Source organism: Vulpes lagopus, chromosome 16, assembly GCF_018345385.1.
Source record: "Vulpes lagopus strain Blue_001 chromosome 16, ASM1834538v1, whole genome shotgun sequence".
NCBI classification, from domain to species: Eukaryota; Metazoa; Chordata; class Mammalia; order Carnivora; family Canidae; genus Vulpes; species Vulpes lagopus.
The window spans coordinates 4,408,822-4,429,670 of record NC_054839.1 but is presented as its reverse complement, the minus strand read 5'-3'; the positions used below and the strand labels follow the sequence as shown (position 1 = coordinate 4,429,670).

Genomic DNA, 20,849 nt, shown 5'->3' with positions numbered 1-20,849 from the left:
CCCTTTTGTACTGCCTCAGAATTGTAGTACTACCATCTTTCTGAATTATCCAGAATTGAAATCTTGTTTTCATTATTAGTTTTTAATTCTCCTTCAGACACACACTCATTAGTTACAAACTTTTATTTTTTTTTCTCACAATGTACCTCGGATGCTCTATTTATATAATTGCTTCTGAGATCAAATCCTCATGTTATATTTACTACCAGTCAACAGCTGACCCTTTGCTTTCATACTCTCTGCATTTTATTCTACACAAGGATGCATTATGATCTTTCTAAAGCACAACATGTATCAGGCAGGCCCCTCTCAAGATTAAAAATTCTGAATTTTTAAAAGCTTTTCTGGTAAGTCAAATATATACAATTTAGATCTCTAGAAAGACTTTTAAAACTCTGTTAACTCGTTTTGGCAAACTGTTTATCAATGGTCAAATAAAACTCTAAAATCCATTTTTTTACCCCTAAATTCTTGTATTCCCATTCCTTAAGGAATGTTTATCCCAAAGTCATGTTTTCTTCAATTTCTTCATAAATCCATGTCCATCATTAGGTCAATATTTAGATCTTTATGGGATTTCTCCTAGTTAGACTTTTCCACTGATTATTTGTTCAAAACTAGTTCCAGGGACAGCTGGGTGGCTTGGTGGTTGAGCATCTGCCCTTGGCTTAGATTGTGACCCCAGGGTTCTGGGATCAGTCCCATGTTGGGCTCCCCACAGGGAGCCTGCTTCTCCCTCTGCCTATGTCTCCGCCTCTCTCTCTCTCATGAATAAATAAATAAAATTTAAAAAATTAGTTCCATAAAAATCAAACTACATGACTTCCATATACTGACAGGTAAAGAAAGTATGCAGCAATAGGAGAGAGGCATCACCTTCAGAAACTATGGTGCAGTAAGTAAGAGGACGGGAGGAAGAAGAGATACAGGGAAATGCAGGAAGGGCCTCTCATCCAGACTGAGGAGCTTGGAAGCAGCTTGAATGAGCTGAATAAGAAGGATGATCAGGAACAAGTAGGTGAGGTCCATATGAATGGGGCAGATGTAATGGGGGAAGCTCTGTGCTTTCTACTGGAATTACGCATAATCTGCAATAACTGCATTCTTTATGGTAGTTTATATTAGGTTGAACTTTCTTGAAATAATGTACAGTAAACCCAATTCTAGTTTGAAAACGTCTAGTTCCAATACAGAAAATAATATAGCAGATACTAGCAATCCCATAAACTGTCAAATCCCTTCTCCTAATTAAATGGTGTTTGAATGTAGCATAGGTGTCATACTTATTTTTTTTAAAGGTTTTATTTATTTGAGAGAGAGAGCATGGGGGGTGGGGAGAAGAGGGAGAGGCAGACTCCCCACTGAGCAAGGAGCCCAATGTGGGGCTGGGATCATGACCTGAGCTGAAGGCAGATGCTTAACAGACTGAGCCACTCAGGCTCTGCAAAAATGTCATACACATGGCTTTCAAACTCAAAATGTTTTCCGTATGGAAAATATTTAAATGTATTCTCACTGTGAGGTTGGTTGGATTTTATTATATCAAATATTGAGCAATAGCAAATTATTTTTGTTCTAAAAACTCTTATTTTAGGAATTCTCTTTTGTAAACTATTTTTGCCATCAATATAATATTTTTGTTTTAGAAACATTTTACACAAAATTCAATGTTATGAATCAATATTATGCTGTAAATTTGTACTTATCAATTATCCTTTTTCACACATTATTATACTATAAAATATATATATTTAGAAATATGTATATCCCCATCATATAGAAAGGTTTTAATGTATGCTGTTACCTTGTTTAGTTAAAAAGATAAATTATTCTCACACTCTTCAAGTTTCCTTCAGTTGTAGTAGAGAGAAGGATGTATGCAAGACTTGAAAACCAAACACATCGATGACCATTATAATTGTTACCAGCATTGTGTTTCTTAACCTTCGACTGTGCATTCTCAAAACTCTTGTGGTTGGCTATCTGTGCTACTGGGAGATGTGAAAAAGCAGTATTGCTATTTTGACCCACTTTTTGTGAGCAACAATACATACTTTAAGGCCAGATCTGTTGAATTGGAGGGTCTTAAAGGATTGTACTAGAGAGAAGATGATAATGGACATTAGATTTCCTAAAATGGAAGAGCTGAAAGCAAAGAGGTAAACAGCACTGATGAGGTTGACAACACATAAGCAGCAACTCATGAGGCCAAAGTGGGATGTCCTTGCCTTATTTCTGACAGCACTCGTTCAAAAGCCCATTGACTTTGTCTGGAACAAGAAAAGTCAAAGAATGTCACTGGTCTCAGTGAGTGTAATTCAAACATATTACTGAACTTTTATTGTAATATTCCACTTTCTGAAGAGTATTTTCTTGGAATACACTTTTCTTACCGCAGTGTATTTTCTATTAAAAATTATATTTCTGCTACTACATGATGGAATAGATCATTGTTTTTTAACATGTAAGTTGTAGCCAACTCTAGTTGGGCTGCAGAGATTAAAATTCAGATGTTTTCTAGGTAGACTCTTTCTCTGAATAAAACATGTAAGTATTCTATGGGATGTTGGGTAAATGGTCAAGAAGGGTTAATTGGAATCGGAATAACATATTACAATTTTTCTTGTCTCTCTGTATTGGGGTCATTTGGTTTTAATGGCCTCCTGGTGCTCTTCCTTTATGTGTCCAGTTTATTGAGTGCAATAGTGTGAAGAGCAATAATGCTAGCACTGTTCCCACTATAATAGCCAAGATTGACCTTGTAAGTATCGTGGACCAGAAATGGTACTAAATGGGCCACATACACTATCTCACTTAATAATCTCTGTATGCATATGCACATACAGCAAGGGAAAGATGGAACATTTGGAAATTTGACCTTGACCTTTGTCAGCATCCTCTTCTCCCAAACTCTGATTGACCCTTGCATCCCTCACAGAACTTACCATGGTGCCCTATGAGTGGTAGTTCCTTAAGAAGTGTTTGCTAGAAAGATAGGAACACGTTTAAGGTAGGGTTAGTAGGGCTACTCTAGCTAGATACTGTGCCCGCTCTTCAGTCTTTCACTGCTGTGGGTGTTTTGTTTCTTCTTTCTTTCATGCCATCCTTATTCACAACAGTTCTTCCTTTTGCGATGCTTTTACTTATTTGTGGTGGCAGAAGGTCTACCATAGTAACAGCACTAATGAGTCACATTTTCCCTGTGGCACAGACATGGCCACCATTGCTTTGCAGATCAACAAAAGAATCACAAGTAGTCCAGAATGTTCTGCTCCTATTGAAATGATCAGATAAACATAGAAATATGTTAGGAAAGTTTCAGGGTGATAAAGGAATTGCAACATCGTATTTCCACCCAAACACGGAGGGAGACTTCATAACAGATTTTCTTCTGTGATCATTCCCTGCAGCGGTGATCTTTGTAGAGCCGTATGTTTGTGCAGCTTAGGAATAGCTTGTAACTATTACATCTGTTATTAGGTGTTGTGTTGTAAATATTAGAACTTAGAACATTTTAAAATAATCCAATGAAGCAGGAATTCACTGTGCCAACCTCTTAAAATGTGGGAAGAATGTTTTTAAAGTAATACTTCAACTCTGAATAAGATACTTGCTGGGTAATAAAAAACTCTAAATTAATGTCTTCTTGACTTAAAATAGGCAAACTTAAATTTCTGTGTCCTATTTTTCATGATATCTACACAGTGTTCTCAATATGCTTTTACCTGGAGGCATCTGTCTTTATATAACAGAATAGTCCTCTGTTTCCTTGAATGCTGTCTGGAATATTGGACACGTGATATGTGATGCAAATTGATGCTTCCCAGAAACTTTACTGATTATGCAGTTTCAGGGAAATCTCCCATTTTATTTTGAAAGATGCTGTCTCTTCTCTCTTCTTGGTCCAAAATACTTTACCCAAAGCTTGACTTTGGCTCCAGAGTGAAACAGGCACGGGTTAAGCTCTGGCCCTGTCACTTTTCACCATGGGCCCCAAATGAGCTGTTTACACTTTTCAGGACTTAGTTTCCCGTACATAATTTTTAGTATTTTTGTGAGGTTGCCTGTATTTGTATCTACTCAGTAAATATTTTTATTCTCAGTAATGGTAATTGTATTAGCAGTAACAGTGAATTGCTATTTAACATTGGCTTTTTTTGTTTGTTTTTGTTTTTGTTTTGAAAGAGAGAGAGAGTGAGGGAGGGGGGCAGAGGGAGAGAGAGAATCTCAAGCAGGTCCATGCCCAGCGCAGAGCTGGATGCAGGGCTTAATCTCATGACTCTGAGATCATGACCTGAGCTAAAATCAAGAGTCGGACACTTAACTGACTGAACCATCCAGGCACTCCTTAATGTTAGGATTTTTCTAAAACAAAAACATTACATTAGAGTATTCTGAACATTTGGCTCATATGTACGGTGGGCTTGAAAGGCACATGATAATCATCACTAAACTCACTTTCTGTCCAGGCATCATACCTCACAGCAAGTTAGGTTGAACTCTAAGGATGGTACACTTACTGTGTTTCAAACAGCACATAGAGCTTTTCTAAAGCATGAATTTCATGTATGTACTATATTTTAAGTAAAATTTGTAACAAAAATCTATGTGCAGATTTCATAAAGCAGTTTTAAAACAAAGTGCAGGCTCTGTAGGAAGCATAATTGTTTCCGTGTTTCTGGAAGAACAGCTGTGTAGCCTTATGCGCTCAGACATCTTACTTCCCTTATCATTCTTATTCAAATAGCTAAAAGGATGTATTTTTGTTTTTCAGTCACTCAGGACTGCTTGCAACTGATTGCAGACAGTGACACACCTACTATACGAAAAGGTAATAAGATCATCTCCTATAACTTTTCTTATTACGGTTCCACCCAATCTAATCACTTGTAAGACTATATTCAGACTTCATCTCACATCAGCTGTCTGCCTCCAAGCTTCTCAGAATCAGATGTAAAATAAGAAGCTGAAATGTATTCAAAATGATTGGGGAGTAAATATTTAGGCTAATATAATAATCTAACAAACAGAATTAGTTTAGTAGAGGTGCTAATACTTAGAAATTTTTTAAAATTAGCATATGATAAAACAAAATCAATACTAAGCCAAATTCAGTTTTTGGTTTTTTTATTTTTTAGAAATCAATTTGGCTTCTCTAATGACTTGAGATCATCTGCACAAATATCAGTTCACCTATTTTACTAGGATTGAGAAATCATAATAGGATGAAGATGAAACTGAACATATCACAAACATTTAATATTAATTATTAATAAATATATAATGTGTGCAAATAAATATCACACTTTTATGATAATCTAATGTGAAATGACTGCTTTATATTTTACACATATTGGTTAAAGACATACAATGTTCCAATTTCTGTGTGAGCCATAGAGCTTTAGCAATGAAGAAAATATGTATAGTTCCTCACTTTCATGAAATTTACCTTGTGATGAGGGGAAAACAGGAAAAAAATAACAAAAAAAAAGCAAATGAATCAGTAAAATGTAGAATGATAAAATTAAGTGCTATGGAGAAAAATAAAGCAGGCCAGGGGCTAGGGAATGTCTGGGCTGCGACCCAGAACAGGGAGGTCACAAGTATCAGAGAGTCAAGCTGGAGGCCAGGATGGAAATGAGAAGGAGCCCAGAGAATGTTTTTGGATTTGCCTTTGAGTGCCAGGAGTGCTGGGTTTTTTGTTTTGTTTTGTTTTGTTTTTTTTGAGTGCTGTCTTGCATCTGTATCTTTCTGAGTGACTTTAGTGATCCCAAATGTAACATGTAACACAGAGGAAACTATTTGAGATTCTGTTATTATTTATCTCTCTGCATTTTCCAAAGTCCTATGCTTGCCACTTTAATAGGCATCAGACTGTTTACTAAGAATTAAAATGAAGTCAGAAGAAGAACTTAAGGACCAAAGAAAACGTTTTAAAAATATTAACTTTGTTTTACACATTTGGACGAAACGAAAATGCTATATGTCACACAAGAAGATGAAGTTACTCCTTGATCGTGAACATGAATTCCAAAGAATATTATGTAGTGACTGCTCTTCACTGACCAGGGGGTGCTGAACTGGGTGCCTTGCCCTTTGGAACCATTGGTTAGCCTTGTGATACCAGCACCTGGTGGTGCACATGGGCATGTTGTAGCATCACTGCTTGCCTGTGTCCCATAAAGTTTGATAGATTGTGTTTCCATTTTCATTTGTCTCGGGATATTTTTAAATTTACCTTTCAATTTCATTTGACCTGTTAGTGTTCAGGAGTGTTTTGTTTAATTTCCACATATTTTGAATATCCCTATTTTTCTCCTACTACTGATTCTAGTTTCATATCATTGTGGCCGGAAAAGATACTTGGTGTGATTTCAGTCTTCCTAAATCTGTTCATATTTATTTTGTGTCCCAATATTTTATTTATCTTGGAGAATTTTCTTTGTGTCCTTAGGAAGAATGCATATTCTATGACTGTAGGACAGAATATTCTGTGCATATCTGCTAAGTCCGTCGGGTCTATAGTATTGTTCAGGAACACTTTTTTCTTACTGATTTTCTTTTGCGTGATCTATCTATTACTGAAAGTAGGATATTGAAGTCTCCTACTGTTACTGAAATGCTGTCAATTTCTCCCTTCAAATCTGTTAGTATTTGCCTATTACATTTAGGGGCTCCAGTGTTGAGTGTATATGTGTATGTGTGTGTGTGTGTGTGTGTATGTGTGTGTATGGGTATATATACACACATACATACTTGTTATATTCTCTTGATGAATCAATCTACTTGACATCTACTTGACACCTTCTTTGTCTTTTGTGACATTTTTTTTACTTGAAGTCTTTTTTGTCTAATACAAGAATAGCCACTTCTTGTCTCTTTTGTCTAACAGTTGGATGAAATATTGCTTTCCAGCCCTTCACTATATTTCCTTAAAGCTGAAGGGAGTTTCTTATAGGTGGAATATGTTTGGATTTTGTTTTTCTTTCAATTCACTCAGCCAGTCTTTGCCTTTTGATTGGATAATGTAATCCATTTACATTTAAGGTAATTACTGATAGTGAGGACTTATTTTCCTTTGTTAATTGTTTTCTAGCTGTTTTGTAGTTCCTTTGTTCCTCTCTTCCTCTCTTGATGTCTTCCTTTGTGGCTTGACTATTTTGTGAATTTATATGTTTTGATTCCTTTCTCTTTGTATTTTGGATATCCGCTGTAGGTTTTTAAATTTGTGTTTACCATGACACTTATATCAAACAACGTAGTTACAGTAGTCTATTTTAAGCTGATAACAACTTTGATTTACAACTTTTTATATTGTGTGTCTATTAACAAATTACTGTAGTTATAATTCCTTTTAATGCTTTTTTTTTGTCTTTTAACTTTTATACTAGAGTTCAGAGTAATCTACAACTTTTTATAGCTATTTCTTTCAGATTTACTAGAGATTTGTTTTATCCCTTTGATTGTGTTGGATTTTCTTGATTCTTCACATTCCTTGCAGAGTTGCTTTGTTGCTTATGCAGCTACCTCTCATGGACTGATTTTGACTGGGAGACACTTTTACTGATCAGCAGTGCCTAATATTATCCACTGTAAGGCCAGGGGCAAGGTCTCCTTTGCTTCCTCCCTTCCCTCCTGGAGGAAAATAATCTGTTCTTTGCTTTTCCTCAATCATGCAAAACAAAACAAAGAAAACAAACTGGAACTATAGAAGAATGTCTTCCCTTTTTTTGTTTCTAACTGAAGCAGGGACCAAGCTCTTTTGGATGTTCAGCACAAAGTATGGGTCAAGATGGAAACCAGCTCCACGGAAGGCACTCTGAGAGACCATGGAGCCTGGAGATGCCCCATGTCAGATCTCACCATTCCTCCACAGGGGAATCACAGGCTAAGGCCATCTTGTGGTGCTGACCTAGGCATGTTTGGGGGAGGGGCTAATGTAAATAAGTTGAAATTGCTCTTCTTACCTATATAAATGTGACTACTTCTCAGTCTGTGCTCTACTACTTAGTTTCTACTTCTTAGCTGGATTCTGAATTTCTGGTGTTTTGGCACCAATATTATTGTTTCTGTGGAGGGATGATGTGTAAGACTCCTATGCTGCCACCTTGATGATGTAATCCTTCATTTGGAACTTTAAATGTGTCATCCCACTGTTTTCGGCCTACATGGTTTCAAGAAAGAAATCAACTGTTAATATTATTGAGCATCCCCCTTGTTTGTATTGGAAAAATTGCTTCTGTCCTGCTGCTTTCAAGATTTTCTCCTGGTTCTTTCTTTCAACCCCTTAATTATAACTCACTTTGGTATGGATCTCTTTGAGTTTATCCTTTTTAGAATTCATGCAGTTTCTTGGATGTATAGATTCATTCTTTCTTCAAAATTAAGAAGAATTTGGCCCTTATTCTTCAAATACTCTTTTCTTAAGATTTTTTTTTTTTTTGAGAGAGAGAGAGCAAGCATGAGTGAGAGAGAGAGAGAGAGCATGAGCAGGGGGGAGGGGTCTTTACTTTAGGCTTAGTGGCTGCCTGTGCAGTTGGTAGGCAGGGCCATGCTATGATTGTGGAAGCTTATCCAAAATAATGATAAAGAAGAGGTGACCTGGAGTTTTTGTGCAACACTCGCACTAGGCAATGCCATTCCAATGCATTACTAAATGACATCCATAGTTCCTAGCTCCTCTTAGGAAAACACAATTTGTGCCCTTCTGTTTAATACTTTGCAATTAAGCCTTGCTAGTCTTCTGAGCTTTCCAGTAATCATGGCTTACTGCTCTTTCAGGGATTTCTTAGTCACCACAATCATACAGTGATAATGTGTAAGCAATTATTTGGGGGCTCTGTTTTCATTAAATACTAACAGTGGTTGCAATTTGGGAAAGAGGTTAGCTGAGATTTGGTATCATCTTTGTAACATTTGCAAATTATACTCTTTCCTGTTTGTGACCTAAGATAAGTGTTTTCTATAAAATACAAACCAATGTGCCTAACGAAACTTAATTATGGGAAGGTAATTCAGAATTTAAATGTCACTGAATACCTAGAGTAAATGTTTAGATGTATAAGTATCCTGTTAACCTTAATAAAGTGAGGAAGTATCAAAGAAAAAAAAAGGACCTGGGAGCCCCACGTGGGACATGATCCCAGGACCCTGAGATCATGGCCTGAGCCAAAGGCAAGGTGCTCAACTGATTGAGCCACCCAGACTGCCCTGTAGTTTTTATATTTTAAAGAAAGGTGGCTGGATGCAAAATCCCCATTTTATCTTTTCTTTACTTGAGTTGTAGGAATTTCTCTACTCTCTTTTGGCATTAAATGCACTTTGAAGAAAACCAAGGTAAGAGAAATTTTTCTTCTCATAAGTGGCTTGACTTTCTTGCCTGATTATACAAAGAATTGTTTATTTACCTTAAAAAGTCAATGCTTGTTTTACTGTATATTTCAGAGTTGACTATTATGGTAGGTAGAATAACAGCTCCAAAAGATGTCTGCAGCCTAATCCCTGAAATTTGTGAGTATTGTAGGTCATGTGGGAAAGGGGACTTTTGCAGATGTAAGATAATAACTTTGGGGGAACTACCCTGGCTGATCTGGGGAGCTCAGGGTAATCACAAGCATCCTTACTGAGGGAGTTGGTAGGATCAGAGTCAGAGAGGCGATGTGGTGATGCAAGTGGAGATAGGCATGGTGTGATGGGTGCCTGGGAAGATGGAGGTGGCCATGAGCCAAGGAAAGCAGGCCAACTGCAGGAGCCAGAAAAGGGATAGGTTTTGCAGCTTCCAGAAAGAACCCAGACTTGCCAACACCTTGATTTCTGCCCAGTGAGACTTTTGATGTTTAGAACCATGAGCTAGTAAATGTGTGTTGTTTCAAGCCACTAAGTCTGTGGTGATTTGTTACAGCAGCACAAAACTAGTGAAGCTATTTGGAATCAACTTTCCTGGCCTGGGGTGTGTCCTCTCTGTCTGTAGCAGCCCTCTGTGGTTGCTCTGCTTGACTTTTTGTTGTTGCTGGTTTTGCCTACCAGGGGTCTGTTCACAGGTGTGTGGATAAGACTATTTTATGGGTCCTATATATTCTATAGTCCTTTTTTTTTTTTTTCAAATTCTAAACTCTTTATTTCCATCTTCTTTTGTACAAAACCTATTTTCCACTCTGAAACTTTTATTTTCATTTAAATGATTTTTTTCCCCTCCTCATCTTCCAAGTTCTTTTAGGTGACACAGAAACTTCTTGGACTGTGTACTCGTCAGAGATGTCTGCATGCATACGAGGGCTTCTTCACCCTTAGGGGGGTGATTTTTGCTGGCTCTTTGTGGACTCAGCCACTTCCAGAACCTGTCACTGCTCTCCTTGCTTCGTCCCTCCCCTTCCACACCCAGTACCAGGGGGATCCCAGTGACTTTGCAGCCCTTACGACTACTCTGGAACATGCATCTGTCTGCTTCTTTCACATGATGGAACAGGAGGTAGAAAAGGATGGACATTATTTCCACACTCATGTTGGTGGCAGAAGGCTCTTGTTTATTTCTGCCTTTGCCATGTGAGTATTTTCTACAGGAAATGATGAGATTTACTTGTAGTATCCCAATAGAATTTGACATTTGATGAAATACACACTGCCCTTGTTTGTTTCTCTACCCATTTTCTGACCCTTTAGGCCACTCCTTTGTAAATTTCCTTGCAAGTTACTCTTAAATGTACCTTACTATAGATGCTCTTCAGTCCTCTGATACAGTCTCATTCTCTTTTCATTCTTCTCTCTGCTTTGGCTAAATACTCCTATGTTGTCACTTAGCATCTATGTGCGGATGGTTTAAATGTAGCACTTTGGCCCAAACCACTCAGTTCCAATCCTGTATACACCTCTGTCTCTTTAACATTTCTTCCTTTGTAACTCAGTGGCATCTCAGCCTGGGCTGTACAATTTGTCCCCAGATTCCTTCCACCAGCATTCCCATTTCAGTGAGTGTGATGACTGTGTCCTCGGTTGCCTCCTGTAGAATTTTGAGTGTCATTCTTGACTGTTCCCTCTGACTCAGTACATTAATCTCAAAACCCTATCATTTATTCCCATGAATATAACCTGAATTAATCTATTCCCCTTCATTCCCATCTCACCATCCTGCTAGACCGCCCTCATGTGTCCCCATGGCTGGTTTCCTTGGCCCCAGTTTTGTTCCTTTCCTTGACTGGTAGCCACATAGTGGTTTCTCTAAAATAGAGTAATCATCTCTGTCTGCTGCTCACAGCCCTTTGAAGAGCTCAGCCCCCATGACCAGCCTAGCTGCTTGCCTCAACTATAAAACCAAACCTGCCATAACTGTGGGTTTCTATGCCAAACAGTACTTGTTTTATACAAGAAATTACTGTTTCTTAAATTAATTGACATAATCTGCCTTTTAAAAAAAGTATTATCAATATCTTATCCCCTAAAACTATTTCCAGCAGCTGTATGATAATAAGATTACAAAATCAAGAGTTGTAACCCAATAGGATAGGTGTAATTGACAGCTGCTCTCTGCAACATTTATTTTCCGTTTCTGAGGGAGGTAACACCGGAAGTATGAATGCTTTCAAGGAAATCTCCTATTCATAAAGTAAAATAAAAAGCAAGTATTAATGAAATATATCAGATTTTTCTATGAAATGTTGTCAACCTAAAATTTATATATTTTGTATAAGTCTGATCAGGAAAGAGCTCCTTAAAAAAAAAAAAAAAAAAAAAAAAAGGAAAGAGCTCCTTTAAGAGCGGACACTTTCAAGTATATGTATAAATTATTTTCACATATTAATACTGGCATTCTGTTAATTTAAGTTCACATATTATTGTACATATTAAGTTTTCAAAAACCTTTAAATACATCAAGTATTTACAGCTAAGTGGACCTGGGAAGTTCAGCCTTTACATGCCGCAGCACATCTGTATTTTAGCTGTGGACTAACAGAGAGAGAGAGAAGCAGTAATACTCTTGGACTTTATTTACAAATTCTCAAATATCAATTGGTAGTGATACATTCTGGCTTAGAAAAGCATCCTACAGGGGATCCCTGGGTGGCTTAGCAGTTTGGCACCTGCCTTTGGCCCAGGGTGCAATCCTGGAGTCCCGGGATCGAGTCCCACGTCGGGCTCACGGCATGGAGCCTGCTTCTCCCTCCTCCTGTCTCTGCCTCTCTCTCTCTCTCTCTCTATGTCTATCATAAATAAATTAATTAAAAAAAAAAAAAAGAAAGAAAAGCATCCTACAGAATAGGCACTTCATGCATATTTTCTTGTTAGCATTTATCCATAGTCTAATTTAACATGCTAAATATCTAAATTAAGTTTTAAGATGTAGAAACATGTTTATAATATTTATGCTTATGTTTATAATTACTTTAGCTTTTTAAAAAAATATTTTATTTATTTATTAATGAGAGACACAGAGAGAGAGAGAGGCAGAGACACAGGCAGAGGGAGAAGCAGGCTCCATGCAGGGAGACTGATATGGGACTCCATCCCGGGTCTTCAAGATCAGGCCCTGGGCTGAAGGCAGCACTAAACCGCTGAGCCACCTGGGCTACCCTACGTTAGCTTTTAATGTATTGTTTTGTCTGTTTTCTTAAAGGATTTAAGATTCACTCATTAGCACATATTCATTGAATGCAGATGTCATGCAGGGCTGTGTCCTTGGCATTTGGCCTCATGCAGTGTAATTTGTGAGTGTGCATGTGTGTGCAACATGTATGTGCTGGGAGGAGAAATATAGACAGTGCATAAAAACCAGCAACCATGTACTGTCTCTTGTAAGAATATTTCCGGCAAGATAGGATGAAATGCCAAAAGAAAATGTCAAGAAAACATAAAAATTTATACCTAATAACTACTTGTTTTTCTTTCTATTCTGACAATGCAGCAGTGAAACTGGGTAAAAACCAGCTTACTGATTTTATAGATAGATGTATGGTGTAAAGAAGTAGGAAACCAACTTAAGGTGTTGAAAAATAAATTTAGTAAATAAATATCTCTAGACAGAATATGGGCAAGCGGTTTTGGAAATGTGTATCTTGCTTTCAGCTCACAAGTGCATCTTGCCTCCGTGGTGGCGCTCCATCTCACACAACTAGCTAGTTCCAGCAACTAGCTCATAAAATGCTTTTAAAAATAGATTTTTTAAAAAATGTGTTTTTTTTTTTTGTTTAAAGATTTTATTTATTTATTCATGAGAGACGCAGAGAGAGAAAGAGAGACAGAGACACAGGCAGAGGGAGAAGCAGGCTCCATGCAGGGAGCCTGACGTGGGACTCGATCCCAGGACTCCAGGATCATGCCCTGAGCTGACGGCGGCACTAAACTGCTGAGCCCCCCAGGATGCCCTAAAAAAATGTTAAAAAACAACAGGATGCTGGTGGGCAACTGCATCGTACCCCACCAATTTTAATTATTATATGTTTAAAATTGAAGTAGTTAATTCAGTGACTAGGCCCTGGGGAGGAGCCAGAAACCAGACAGCAGTGATGCCTGAACCCAGAGAGGTCAGAACCTAAGACGTGTATGGTTTTGAATGGAGGAAGGCGCTCCTTGGTCAGACCATCGGGCAGGTGTCCTCATGACCACGAGAGCAGTCCCCTTCCATCATCAGTTATTTTACAGTAAGAACAGCCATGATCATTAGTTCCTCCTCCTCTTTTGGACACACTGCGTTTAGAAGTGCCTTGGGCACATGATCTCACTTAAACAAATGTAAAACTATGCTACCATAATCCTCTCCACTGAAACGATGCTGATGCTGTGTAAACAGCAGGGGATGGTGAGTTTGCCTCTGAGACTTGTAACTGAGGAGGCTTTCTCCAGGGACTGTCACCTTTCAGCGCAGCACCAGAGGACTTTCACCCAAGCCAAGTTTCCTCACAGACCTTCTTGGGAACAGCAGAGCCTACTTGTGGGAGACAGAGGTGCATCCTAGAAGTGCAGCAGAGGAGGCACGAGAGCACCTGCGTCCACAGGCACCTGCCAGGCTCCTTCCTTCCCCTCCAGTCTGGCATGCCCACTTACAGGGCTGCCTGAGGGAACTGAACTCAGATTCACCTTGTCGTTTGCTTTGTGTGAGCACCTCAGGTTCTTTACTTCTCAGAAGTGTTCAGAGAATGTGTGGTTCTTGTTTTATACTATTCCCTCAAAGATCTATTTAGAAAAAGTTCAGATATGATGGGTTTGCCTTGGTGGAATGGCTGACCCAGGCACATTCACCTAGCAGTTGTATCTATGAACGTGAAAGCATCTCCAACACCACATCCTTGGGTGGTGCCACCTTCTTACAAAAATTCACAGGGAAACATTTTCTTTAAGCTCCTGCTAGGACAAATTGTTCTCGCTGAGCTTCTGGCTTATTGTCCAGTGGGCTCTGAGTTTTATTATTTCCCTTTATGCAATGAGCAAGGTGAAGCTCGGGGACGCCTGTGGTTCTACAGTACTAACTACATGGGAACATTTTTTAGACTATTTTATACTACCACAGTTTCATTTCACTATTCTCTCCTTATATTACCACTTCCCTAATCTTCTTTTCACTTATTTCACGCCATCTTATTTATAACCCCCCCCCATTTATTAAGCCAGCCTCAAAGTTCACCATTTATTCCAATATTTTTACATAGTGGTGAGAGATGTAGTGAATTTGTGGTGTGAATTCATAGGAGAGGAGTGTTTGCACATTCCACATGGGTGTTCATCCCAGAGCAGGGTGCCCTGGCGTGGGGACCAGGTCCCCTCCTGCCTGCCTGCTTCTGGACCTGCTGGCTGCTCTGAGCTCCGGCTCCCCTGTCACTCCCCAGAGAGATCTCAGGGGTCACGGAGGAGAATTAGTGTGCTGACCAGTAACCACTTCAACTTGAGTATCACCGACGAATATCTCCGAGTTCCTTGACTGTGTCCTATTATAGGTTTTGTCTTGGTCCCTTCCCTGCTGTCCCTAAGTGCTGTTCTGGTGCTGTACTGGGGAGAGGACCTCTTCCCCATACTAACTCCCTTCTCTGTGGAAACCAAAGCAAAACCAGAAAATCCCTATTATTAGTGTGTCATTCAGAGACTCTCCCATCCAGACCAGGCTGTCTGGTGAGTGCTGCTGAAATACATGAGAATAAAAGCAAAGTGCTTGCCCTTGGGTTCCTGTGTCTGAGGGGTGTGGTAGTAATGTGCAGACCACTGCTGAGACAGCACGGAGCATCCTGATTTGTCTCCTTCTCCTCTTTTACCAAAAGATAAAATTCGTCTCTTAAGTTTCAGACTCGGTTTTACCGTTAAGTGGAGGTGAAAAACTGCTGCTCTCACAAGTTTTCTGTCTTCATCACAGGAGCTTACACATTTGTTCCGTGGCTGCTCAGCTTTAAAAGGGGAAGAGCTCTGGAGGAGAAAGAAAATAAAATACTTGTAAAAGAAGCCGGTTACTTTTTCATATACAGTCAGGTAGGTTCCCCGCGCACCTGCTGCCAACCGCCCAGCCTCCGTCCCATGCTCACTTCTGACCAGCTTCTTTGGTTTGTTTCTCAGGTTTTATACACCGATAACACCTTTGCCATGGGACACCTAATACAGAGGAAAAAAGTCCATGTCTTTGGGGATGAACTGAGCCTGGTGACTTTGTTCCGATGTATTCAAAATATGCCTGAAACACTACCCAATAATTCCTGTTATTCAGCTGGTAAATAATGGTTCTGTATCAATAGACAGGAAGATGTTCCTTGATATACTGCATGGTTTTTATTCTCTGGAATGATAAGCTAGTTTATATGCATTGAAATGGATAAAATTGTGACCAATAGTTTTATCACTCTTCTGTAATTGAGAAAGGGCAGGCAACATGGATAGCCATTCTAAACTGCATTTGCTTCAGCATATAATATTGCATAAGAACAGCGATGAGGATAACAGGATGAATGATTACCATGTGCCAGGCATCCTTGTCTTGCACCTTACCTGGGCTCCTTCATATGATCCTCCCTTTTTAAGGGAGGTGGAATCTGAGGCACAGAGAGGTAGTACACGTTGTCCTAGGTGGCACAGCTTCTAATTTCCAGAACTTGGATTAAACCAACTGGTCCGACCCCAGAGAATGAGCCTCTAGGGTTTGTTTTTTTTTTTTTTTTTTTTTTCCACGTGTTGCTGAAGAAATGCCCTTGACTGAACTGAGGGTCTGGTCAAGTTGCCCAGTGGCTTTCTCACTTTCCTACAGGTGACGTCTGGTGCACGTGGACACCAGACAGCTGATTTGGGATGGGGACATGGAGGAGCAAAGCTTCTTCAGATCAGGGGCAGTGAAAATGTAGAGAGGAAAAGAGAAAGGCAGGGCTTTGTTCAGTCAGGTCTTTGGGGCTATAATTGCCAACATACTCTTCATTTTATTTTGGGGATAAATTTATCAAAGCTGGTTTGGGGGAGGAATATTTGCCTTTTATACATTTGTTCCTTTCTGGTCATTTGACAAATCCCTTGAGAACCCGAGGAATGTCTTCAGTTCAGACAGTTACTGTCACACAGGCTGGGAGCCTGGCCGCCGAGTCTGAGGCCCTGAGATGTGAAGGTGCCTGCTAACAAGTACATAGTAACTCAATCAGGAAGGAAGGAAAATAGTTCAAAAAGTGGAGACAGTTGGTACTATGGACCCACAGCCATAAACAGCTGTAAGGGGATGATGAGGAAGTGTGTTGAACTAAAACTCCCTAATTTTCATAAAGAGATGTTCCCCTGCAGCCAGTGATGATGACCAGTATCCTGGAGTTGCAGATCCAAACCGGTACCTCAGGAGCTCCCTGGGGCCATGCCTGGTACCGTGTTCAGATGCAGCAGCCCTCAGAGCTTCCCCAGGAGCTCTTGGGATGGTGTCTGGCTGTTGGCCCCTCCCTGTTCACACTCTAAGCCACATTCCCTAGGTGCCTTGCCTTTTAAGAATAATTAACCAAACCTTAAAGTTGTGTCTCAGTGCCAGCAGCTTCGCATTATGTATGAGAACTATTCTCCAGAGCATTTCAGGTGTGCAATTTTAATCTGTTCTAGGACAACTCTGTTCAAAACCGTTAAAAACTATATATTAATATATAAGAGAATGCAGTACTTCCACCTGGAAAAAATGTAAATGGTCCATTTGAGGAGCCCGGTGTAACATCAAGGCCTGCTTTTACACAAAGCTGAGTCTTAATATTTCATTAACAAAGCGAGTGTGTGGTGAAGTTACAAATCAAAGTTATACCTGATTTCTATAACCTGGAAGAATTGAAATAGCCAATAGCCCTGTGTTGCAATTTTTAAACCGAACCTACTTTAAAATCGTTGGTTCACTCTGACTTTGTTTTGAGAGTTAGTATTACCTAATGCTGTGTGATCAATAGCCTTTGTCAAAATATTACATTATATCCAGTCTTTATAACAACTGACTTATTCAACAAATAAATTCCAGTCTATTTTTTACTATTTCATGTAGTCATCAAATGCTTTGCTAATCCTCAAAAGTGTACACGTCACCCTCCACAATACCTGAAACTGTTCTTTTGTTTATTGTCTTAATCCATTACAAAAAAACCCAAGATCCTTGGAGACAGAATTTTTGTCATTCTGATCACAGCCCTGTGCGTGTCTAGATGGATGATGGATGTTAATATACACAACATAATTCGCGTAAATACGTTTTCATGGCAGATATTTGAAAATGCAACTACTTTTTAAATACTTGATTGAAAGTATTAACAGCTTTGGTATTCTTAGTTTCTTACTTTGTTAGTTTCTTTGTGTCTTCTCCTCCCTTGATTCTCCTTTCTTTTCCCTCATATTTGTCTGTTAAAGTGGGGTCCCCACTGATGTGCTGAGTGTACTCCCTGTGTACACATAGGCAGAACACATCATTGTAAATTAGGCACATACAGGTTTTTCAGTCAGTTTAAGTACTTTATTGCTTTTGATTATGAGGACAAATATGGTCATTTAAGGAAACATGGAAATATAGAACATTGTAAAAAATAATCCACATGACTCCTAACCCCGGTTGTCTGGACTCCAGAAAAAAACTGTTAACAGGTGCGCTTTGCTAATAGGTGGTGTTTTGTTTTTTATTTTTTATTTATTTTATTATTTTTTTTAAGAATATATTTTTTAAGAATATTTTTTTATTTATTCATAAGAGGCACAGAGAGAGAGAGAGAGAGAGAGAGAGAGAGAGAGGCAGAGACACAGGCAGAGGGAGAAGCAGGCTCCATGCAGGGAGCCTGATGTGGGACTTGATCCCCAGTCTCCAGGATCACACCCTGGGCTGAAGGCGGCGCTAAACTGCTGAACCACCCGGGCTCCCCTTGTTTTTTATTTTTAATTATACACACATTTTATATCCACATTTAAGTGTATTTATGAGTGTCTATGCAGTATATACATACTACATGGTGTGAGTACTTTTTGTGTTTCTATTTTATATTTTTGTTTAGCACCATTAATTTTTTGTATTTCTGTTTGTGTTCGTATTTAACATTATTTGTTAACATTATTATAAACAGTTTTATTTGTCAATAAAATGAAACAAAACCACTTTTAACCATACAATATCCCATCGAGGAATGTGTATGACATACTTAAGTTTTTTTCTTCAACTAAGACATGGCTTTCTGTTCAGAGTCTCCATTTTACAGATAGTAGGTGATAAATACACTTATACCCGTTGTAATTCTTTGTGCTCATTTGCTTTAGCTCTTTTTTGTCTTTAGGCTGATAGAGTAGTAACTGGTTTAGAAGTCTGCTGGTGTCATTTGAAGTGTGAATGCCCATGTTCACATTTTTCCAAAATAACATTGTTTTACTTAATGCCCCGCCCCTGGCCTCCCGCATTGTACAATCACTTAAAGTCCCTGTAAATCACTGTTTTCCAGGCATCGCAAAGCTGGAAGAAGGAGATGAGCTCCAGCTTGCAATACCGCGTGAGGACGCTAAAATATCACGAGACGGGGACGGCACGTTTTTTGGTGCATTGAAGCTTCTGTGACCTACTTACACCTCGTTTGTGGCTGTATCCCTTCTTTTCTCTGTACCTCCAAGGAGAAGACTCTTAACTGGAAACACCAAAAGGAAGAAAAACAGTAGTTACCGTAGCCTTCTCTGTGAGCTCTTTGTTTTGATTCGCTGAAACTAGACCAAAACAGGAAATTTAACAGACAACCACAGCCAAAGGGTGTCATGTGAATTATGAGAAATAGGGCCCATTTAAGGAAAGATAGAAATAGGCTTCTCCCTATAATGCCATGTTAAACAATTTAGTCATAGCTTCTTGACCTGGAGGAAGCACAGGCTGCAAAAGAGCAAGAATCATTTCTTCCAAAACGGCATTCCATCACTGCTGCACACCAGCTGCCGGCGTCCACAGGACCTTAGGACATGTGGGAACTCTCAGGTCCATCCTCTCTCTTCGTGTGCAATCTGCCAGTCTCTTTCAGTTAATATTGTAGAAAGTAAGAAAAACAAACAAATCTTGCACTTAACACATTAAGAAAGTAATTAAAAGCTTACATTTAAATATATTAAGCAGTTGGACTTCAAATTCAGGTACTATTTAAATTCATCTGGTTTACTTCAAGTGTGCAGTTTTTACCTGTAATATTATGTATCACCTGATGGAGCACCAGATATTTTTCACAGGAGGGAGGTAATTCTCTCGTGTATCTGCACCTGATGTATTTTTTCGTAGCTAATTTCATTCACTTCAGAAATTTTACTGTGGGGTAATTCCAATTATTACGCATACGAGCATTAGGTAGAAAAAAAAAAAGCCCAGCTATAATTGTTCTTATGTAAAAATAAAATCTCCCAAGAGAAGTTAATGAATACATTTATAACAATGGAATATATTTGCCCTTTATTTCCTATTCTTCTGTTTTGAACTGCTGCTATTATCACAGCCTTTACAACATACTCCTGTGATTAGCTTTTACAGAAGTGGAGGTTTCATTAAAGTTCTTGGCTTCCTTAAGGGTGAGCTGAGCTGTGTGCTCAGAATGTGCCAGGGACATCACCCTCATTTCAGTCTAATAGACAATCTATTTGCAAATGCTGTCATAACTGTCCTTAGAACACCAGTTTCCCTATTCTGCTTGTCTTTTTTTGTTGTTGTTGTTAAATGTCATCAGTTTAAGGAGTTTACTCCATTAAACAATTTCCTTCTCTAGTTTAAACAGTAGATGGAAAACAATAGACCCAGATCTACACTCATTTTCTCCAGCCTACATTAAAATGTTTTGAAGAATATGCTTTTCACAACAGAACAAAAAATGATTTGTACTTTGTGTCTAAGATTAAACTTTGTTTAAAACTCTGATTACTACAATTTTGGCTTTTTTGGTTAAAATCAAATGTATTTTGCAACTTACTTTGTTTTACAATATTATAATCTGAATGCGTAGGTGGAGCAGGAGTCCTGATCTGGGGGGTGAGTCATTTTCCTAGTGTTGCTGCTAAGTTGAATCGCCAAATAAAAAACTTCAATTTCTTCTGCCTGGCTTTTTGATTGGAGTTTGGTTAACACCAACTCATCTTTTGGCTTTTCCTCACGTAACTAAATGCCATTTTAAAAATTCAGGGCAGAGGTACCCAGCTGGCACAGCTGGTTGAGTGTCCGACTCTTGGTTTCTGCTCAGGTCATGATCTTGGAGGCATGAGATGGAGCCCCGGGACAGGCTCAGTGCTCAGCATGGAGCCTGCTTGAGATTCTCTATCTCTCTCCCTCTGCCCCATCTCCCCCACACTCTCTTTCTCTCCTCTTCCCTCTCTCTCTCTAAAATAAGTAAATCTTTTAAAAAAATAATAAATAAATTAATTAAAATTCAGTGCATACCTGTAAAACA

General features: G+C 38.9%; 1 protein-coding gene across 3 annotated transcripts in view; it reads left to right on the top strand.

The window, feature by feature from the left end:
* The window catches only part of TNFSF13B (TNF superfamily member 13b), a 51,684-nt gene extending 31,189 nt beyond the window's left edge, over nt 1-20,495 (top strand). For 2 of the 3 annotated variants that reach the window (XM_041731147.1, XM_041731145.1), the window contains 4 exons: nt 4,775-4,831; nt 15,332-15,444; nt 15,529-15,679; nt 18,885-20,495. In XM_041731147.1, the coding sequence (XP_041587081.1) occupies nt 4,775-4,831; nt 15,332-15,444; nt 15,529-15,679; nt 18,885-18,997 (434 nt within the window). In that variant the 3' untranslated portion in view covers nt 18,998-20,495. The remainder of the gene's footprint in view (nt 1-4,774; nt 4,832-15,331; nt 15,445-15,528; nt 15,680-18,884) is intronic. The other variant, XM_041731146.1, reaches the window with a different exon arrangement.
* Nucleotides 20,496-20,849: the final 354 nt, after the last annotated feature.